The following is a 6,636-nucleotide window of genomic DNA, read 5'->3' as shown; positions in this document are numbered from 1 at the left end:
AAAAATAAATAAAAATTTTTATCAGTAAAATTTGTAAATGTTATTTGTTTACTCTGTCGACGTAATGGTATAATGAGTATAATAATAACAATAATATAAATAATTTAATAATTAATTTTTTAAATTTATTTTAAAAAAATATTTCATTTTGAAAATTATTGTATATGTGAAAATATAAAAAATCGATACGATAATTTTTTTTTTCGAAAAAGTTCCAATAAAATAAAAAAAAAAAAATATTAATCTCGTTTGGTATAAGTCCAGTCTTAATTTTTATAACCGAAAATTTTCGGTATATTTTTCAATTTTCACATTTTTATAGAAGGACGGAAGTAAAATTCTTTTTTTCTTAATATCCTGGTGATGTTGTTGGACTTGATGGACTTGGACTAGGACTTCTTCTAGGCATTTTTGGTACGCCAACTTTCATGGCAAAATTTTCTAAACTTGTTGGAAATGTTTTTGTTATTATTGTGTGCTGGGGACCAATCATTGCGTCACACATTACTCCTAATCGTACACCATTCCCATGCCTATGAAGTGTCATTGACATACCTGTAAAATTGTTACCATTTCATTTTTTTTAAATTATAAATTAAATCGTATTTTTATATTTTGTCAATTTTGTTTGTTAAATTAAAATATAACTTACTACAATTTCCCTGAGGTGGTCGCCAATAAACAGCTGTACGAATACCCTCAATTGGTAAATCTCCATCCACATGTGTTAAAGAAATGGAATACCTTCTCGTGAGATGATAAAGTAAAATTTTTAATAAAATTGAAGGTAAACATGATGTAATTAATCCAGAAGAAGTTTCTGCTTTTGTAATCGCGTAAATTGCACTTTGCCTTGATCTTGCATCGTGAATATTTCTTTGAATAATCTGCAAATTTTCAAATTCATGAAGAAATGCAAAAAAAAAATATTTATTTTTTTAAAATTAATTTAAAAACCTGAAGAATCTCAATGAGATCATCCTCAAACAGATGAGTTTTTGTAGGAAGACCCAGGCATAGAAGACCCCTTGTTTTGTGATTTTTTATAAAAAGATCCCTTTGACTAACAAATTTTGCAGTTGCCAAAATTTCATCTGGTATTTGAAGGCCTGATTGTTGAAAATATTCTTTTAATGAATCGACAGTTGCTACTAAAAGTATTTCCGATTCCGTTGCGCCAGTAACACTGGAAATTTTTTGCAGTATTTCTGTATTAACTTCATCCGACCAGGCAAGGACTTTTCTTCCACATGGCGAAATCGTTTGTAAACGATTTAGTTGAGTGTGTTTTAAAAATAGCTCGTCAAGAATTGATCTTGGCGCTCCTAAAGCTATTGCCGTTATGGAGAAAAATTCCAAAGTAGCCTAAAAAAAAAAAATTATTAAATTCGTTGAATAATATTTTTATCGAATTAATTTTTTTTTCAGATAATTTACCTGGAAAATTAATGGCAAATAGCAAAATAAAATCGAAATCAATGTATCAGGATAGTAATGTTTATCGGACGATTTAAGAGCTTTTAATTCACGGATAAATAAAATTGGTATTTTTAACGTTAAGCTCACAATCATATACCATATCCATGAAACAATGAAACGAGAGAATTCAAGAGGATTTAAAGATGCCGAAAATGCTTTCAAGATAATTTTAGATGTGAAATTTCGTATTTGCGCTTCTTTTTCGAGAACTGGAAGAATTTCCCTAAATCGAAGACCTTCAACTTTTTTATATTTTCTGCAAATTAATTAGGTATTTATTTATAATTAATTTTTTTCAAATCAGAAAATTATTTATTATAATTTTTATAAAATGTTAAAAATACCTGGTGAGTTCTTTCATTGTCGATACCATGATAATAATTGCAATTTTTGCACACAAAAAAAGACCAATTGGTTTTTTAAATATTTCCGGTCTCTCCAATGGATCATTATTACATAAAAATTCATTCCAAGTATTGCTGAAACTTTCCATAAGTTTTTCATGAAGTCGTGGAAGTGCCGATGGTTCTGAATAAAGATTAGTGAATGGTGAATTTGTTTTTTGACATGCCCAATTTTCTGGTGATATTTTTAATGGTAAAAAATCGGCCAATGTAAAATTTTCCTGTTGTAAAAGAAGATGATGTACACGTACAAGACAAAATTTACTTGTTTCACCTCTCATTAGACAATTGATGACATGCACTTGCCATGGCGAATGATTTGATGGCAAAAATTTTGCTGCCACATCACTTACGTAATCCTGAAAGTAATAATAAAATATTTTTATTTACGAATATAAATTTATTAAAAAAAAAAAAGAAACAATCAAAGAAGTAAAAATTGTTTAAAGAATTTTTAAAAATTTTTGAACCTGAATATTGGATTCTGTAATTGGTCGACCCTTAAAAGAACCGGGCGAAAATATTAAATGATTGTCAACAGAAAAATTGTCAAGTTTTTTCCAAGCATAAAGACCCCATTTTGTTGTTAATGTCATCTTCAAATATGTTTTCGAAGATGTTAAGTGAATTAAATGATTTCTCACATTATCTGTAATGGATCTACCCTGGACCAGTAAAGTATATATTCCCTGAAAAAAAAGAAATTATTAATTTACAGAAGAAAAAATTGCTCACAGGTATATGTAAATTTAACAAATACGTGACGCTTTTTGAAGAAAGGTGTATAGGTTATGTTTGTAATTTTTTAATTGTTCTTCAGAGCGCGTCACATACATTTTTATAAATCATATTTCTAATATTTTAATTATTTTCTGTTTTAGATTCGCTTGCCTGATTTCTTCCATGTTCGAGAATACTTCGAATACTGTTCCGGCTGACTATTAAATATTGAGGATGTTTCCATTTTACAAAACGAACCCAGCATCGTCTGGACCAATTGACGACTAGAAGAGACAAACTGGATCACATTATTTAAAGAAGATATTTGTTAACGACACTTGGTAAATAAAAATAATTCCACAAATAAAAAATAAAAAATTAATTTATCTTTTGTACAATATTTTAGAAATATTATTGTTATTCAAGAATTTTTACAGATTTTTTTTATTAATCTGAAACTGATATTGATTTTTAAATAGTGAATGATATGCATTATATTATAATTACTTGTATATTTTTAATTGTTCTATATGTATTTATCGTTATCAGTAACACAATTAATAATGCATATCAATCACTATTTTGTGATTTATCAAGTATAGATATATCTGACAATATAAGCCCCACAATGATTCACATGTTTGCATGTATATATATTTTTTAAAATATAAAATATTTTTATTTCGAATTTTTAATAATGATATATATTTAGAATATACAATTAAAGACTTTTACTTACAAAGATAACTCAGCAAAATTGCAGGTATAAATAAAATAAAAACAACAATCAATGCAATATTGAACAGGTAAGAAACACCGAACATGCCTAAAAAATTCAAAGTTCAAATTGACCACATCAGTATAATATTCTTATCTATTGATAAAACTTATTTAAAATGCATGATAATATGACTTGAAAATTTCGTAATTCATTTAAATTTTTAAATAAACGCATTATTGATACTATATTTTTTTAAAATAAATAATGTAAATAAAAAAATATAATTTATAATACGTTATTTTATTAATAACTTTAATAAATAAAAATAATATAAAAAATCATTTTTTTTAGAAATAAAATTTAACTTTCAATTGTTCTAAAAATGGGAAACGAGTTTCATGGGGATAGAAATTAATATCAGCAAACCTGCAATTAATTTTTTATTGTACAAGGTAGTTTATTTTTTTTTTAAATCGTCGCGAACAAAGTAAAGGGGTGGTTTAAAGAAAAAATTAAACACACGTAAGAAGAACAAAATGACTTTTATAACACGTCGCGAAATCTTTCAGGATGCAACTGCTTTGACTTGAGAAATTACATTAACGCATTGAAAATGACCCACGACCCCTTGCAAAGCAAATCGGTTTTTCAGATATTGATAAGGTTATAACATTATACAGTGCCGTATACATTTATTTATTAATAATAAATACAATAAAAAAGAATTACACTTGAAAACAAATTTAAGATTTATTTTGTTTTTTTAAAATTAATTTAGCTAAAAAAAATAATACTAAATATGTCAATGTCACTCTTATAATTGTCAAAAGAATTACTTTACAAAAAATAATAATCCTTAATTTTTGTTTTATATTATAAATTTCTGAAATTAAATATTTGAAGTAATATAAAGGTAATAAGTAAATTAAATAATTAATTAATTATAAAAAATAATAATTAGCAGCAAAAAAATTTGACTCATCATTAAATTTTGATAATGACAGTACTGATCATTTGTTTTGTTTCTAAAAGGAAATACGAAGTTTTATTTTGACTTCTTCTTATCCTTTTCTTTGTACAGACGATTAACAGTCTCATTTGGTCAATTTGTTAACATTATCAGGAAGTCCGAAGTAACTTGTACATTTGACTTAATTATAGCATATACACATTTTTGCCTGATTGTGGTCACATGAAAAAAAAAATTTTTTAAACCCAAATTAAAGTAAACCTATTAATTAATAAAATAAATAATTATAACTATTAATTAAACAATTTAATTAATTTATTCTATAGGTAGATAAATTTAATACCATTATTTATAAATTAATAAAATTTTTCTTAAATAATCGTCCATTTTAAAAAATTGTACCACAATTTTTATAAGTTTTTGGACAATATTTTTCGGCTATTTTACCATATGGTACATTACTACCAACTTGAACTTTTTCCAATTTGCTTAATTTATTCCAAACATGAATTGCTTTTGATTTTTCAATTGTATTCATTGTTTTATTTGTATTGTCAGTTGTAAAATATTTTCTCCAACTAGGATAAAAAATTGGATAAAACACTGAAGGAGGAAATACATCAAAACCCTGACATTGGTCCTTTGTCATATTTTGTACCTTTAAAAAAAAAAAAAAAAAATTTTAAACTATTTTTTTCAGATAAATTTAAAATAAGATTTAAAATTTTACTCACTGATGTGACATTACAAAGTTTTTTTAGTGTTCTAGTTATTACACCTGGACCATTGTTTCCCCAGGCCCATCCTAAAAAATTGTGCTTTAAATCCGTTATACTGTTATTAGCCATTTTTCTACCAAGTTTTCCCATTCCAAATCCAATTATCCCAGCAGCAATACGTATTGCGTCTTCTGCACCGGTAAAATTTTCCAAATCCTCCAAACATCTATAAATAATGAGAAAACAAAATTAAAATGTAGTAATTATTTTATAAATGTGTGAAAAAAAATTTTTTTTCAACATATATAAAATTACTTAATAACAACAACGTCCAAATCCATGTAAATTCCACCATATTTCCATAATGTGAGATATCTCATAATATCGGACATGTGATTTATTGGCCATTTACTGGTTTTTAAAATTCCACGGGCATACCATTTTTCCAATGGTGTATTTTTCATATATTTATCGATATGAATTCGTTGGATTTTTATATTTTTATAACTCCGAAGTTGTTGAATCATTATATCAGCAGATTTCGAAATTTTCGAACCACATAAATATAGAAGGTAGACATTCATGTTTGGATTCATTAATGCTGCTGATTCAACTGCACATGCTTGTCTTGGATTTAAAAGTAATCCAGAATCTCCGAAACATGAGGTTTCATGAAAGAAAATACAATTTCCCAATGTTGGTCCTTCCTTTTCTTAAAATATTTTCGATTTTGAATCATTCCATTATATTTCGACTAAAATCGTTGCCGACTAATTTTAAAAAATTGTAACACTTTGAAGAAATGATTTTAAAGTAATCAATATCACGAAATGAAAAGAATTTTATTAAAATTTTAATTATTTATTGTAAAATATGAATTTGACACTTTTTCATCATAATAGAAAATATTAAAGAAAACATATCATTTTCCATGAAAATATAAAATATTGGAATTTATTAAGAATGACTAAATTTATTTTTATAAATTGATAAAAGCAATAAGGGAACATTCACATTTCTAGTTATTTACCAGTTGTCCCGCACCTCATATAATTTAAATCCATATTTTACAATAAATAATAAAAATTTTAATAAATTTCATTTCATTTCGTGACCTTGATTACTTTGAAATCATTCCTCTAAAGTATTATAATTTATTAAAATAGTCGGTAAGGACTTTAGTCGAAATATAATAGAATAACTCTTTTAGATTATTTGATTTTTATATGAAAAAAAGTGAATACTCACCATAATTTAATTCCATTAAACCATCAGGATCGGTTGTTTCGTTATAACACGAAAAATCAGTATCATTTAAAATATGAAATTTTCTTATGATAGTCGTTATTTGATTATTATGAGTGATAAATTTTTGACGCACAGACATTACAACGAAAATATAAAAAAAATCGTACCGAAGAATAAAATTAATAATATTTTTCTTATATTTTTCATTTTTTTTTTAATTTTTCTTCTTTCCTTAGATGTTAATGACAAAGTTAGGGTTATAAAATTTTACTCTTATGCTTTATGTCTTATGTATTATATATAACTTATGATTTTTGCAGAAAATCGCCAATTTTTTATCAATTTATTCTATAGATTAGATTAGATTTATTTAGT

General features: G+C 25.4%; 2 protein-coding genes across 3 annotated transcripts; both read right to left on the bottom strand.

Moving 5' to 3' along the window:
- Positions 1-98: 98 nt before the first annotated feature.
- LOC127281725 (uncharacterized) lies at positions 99-3,970 on the bottom strand. The gene is made up of 9 exons (XM_051305597.1): positions 3,751-3,970; positions 3,343-3,429; positions 2,775-2,887; positions 2,354-2,572; positions 1,824-2,242; positions 1,438-1,735; positions 958-1,365; positions 653-887; positions 99-555 (listed from the first exon to the last, which is right to left on the bottom strand). The coding sequence occupies exons 2-9, from the start codon at positions 3,425-3,427 to the stop codon at positions 350-352; spliced, it is 1,983 nt and encodes a 660-aa protein (XP_051161554.1). The 5' UTR covers positions 3,428-3,429; positions 3,751-3,970; the 3' UTR covers positions 99-349.
- Positions 3,971-4,126: 156 nt separating this feature from the next.
- On the bottom strand, positions 4,127-6,544 carry LOC127281728 (lactosylceramide 4-alpha-galactosyltransferase-like). 2 transcript variants are annotated; one of them, XM_051305600.1, is made up of 5 exons: positions 6,262-6,544; positions 5,329-5,725; positions 5,029-5,239; positions 4,638-4,952; positions 4,127-4,502 (listed from the first exon to the last, which is right to left on the bottom strand). In XM_051305600.1, the coding sequence occupies exons 1-4, from the start codon at positions 6,398-6,400 to the stop codon at positions 4,683-4,685; spliced, it is 1,017 nt and encodes a 338-aa protein (XP_051161557.1). In that variant the 5' UTR covers positions 6,401-6,544; the 3' UTR covers positions 4,127-4,502; positions 4,638-4,682. The 2 variants fall into 2 exon arrangements, with proteins under 2 accessions (XP_051161557.1, XP_051161558.1); XM_051305601.1 differs by having other exon boundaries at positions 5,329-5,720; positions 6,262-6,393.
- Positions 6,545-6,636: the final 92 nt, after the last annotated feature.

Source organism: Leptopilina boulardi, unplaced genomic scaffold (genome assembly GCF_019393585.1).
Source record: "Leptopilina boulardi isolate dan_hultmark-lab unplaced genomic scaffold, ZJU_Lbou_2.1 LbouV2_278, whole genome shotgun sequence".
Taxonomy (NCBI): Eukaryota; Metazoa; Arthropoda; class Insecta; order Hymenoptera; family Figitidae; genus Leptopilina; species Leptopilina boulardi.
Note: the sequence above shows the minus strand (reverse complement) of the source record. Positions and strands in the feature narration are given on the sequence as shown.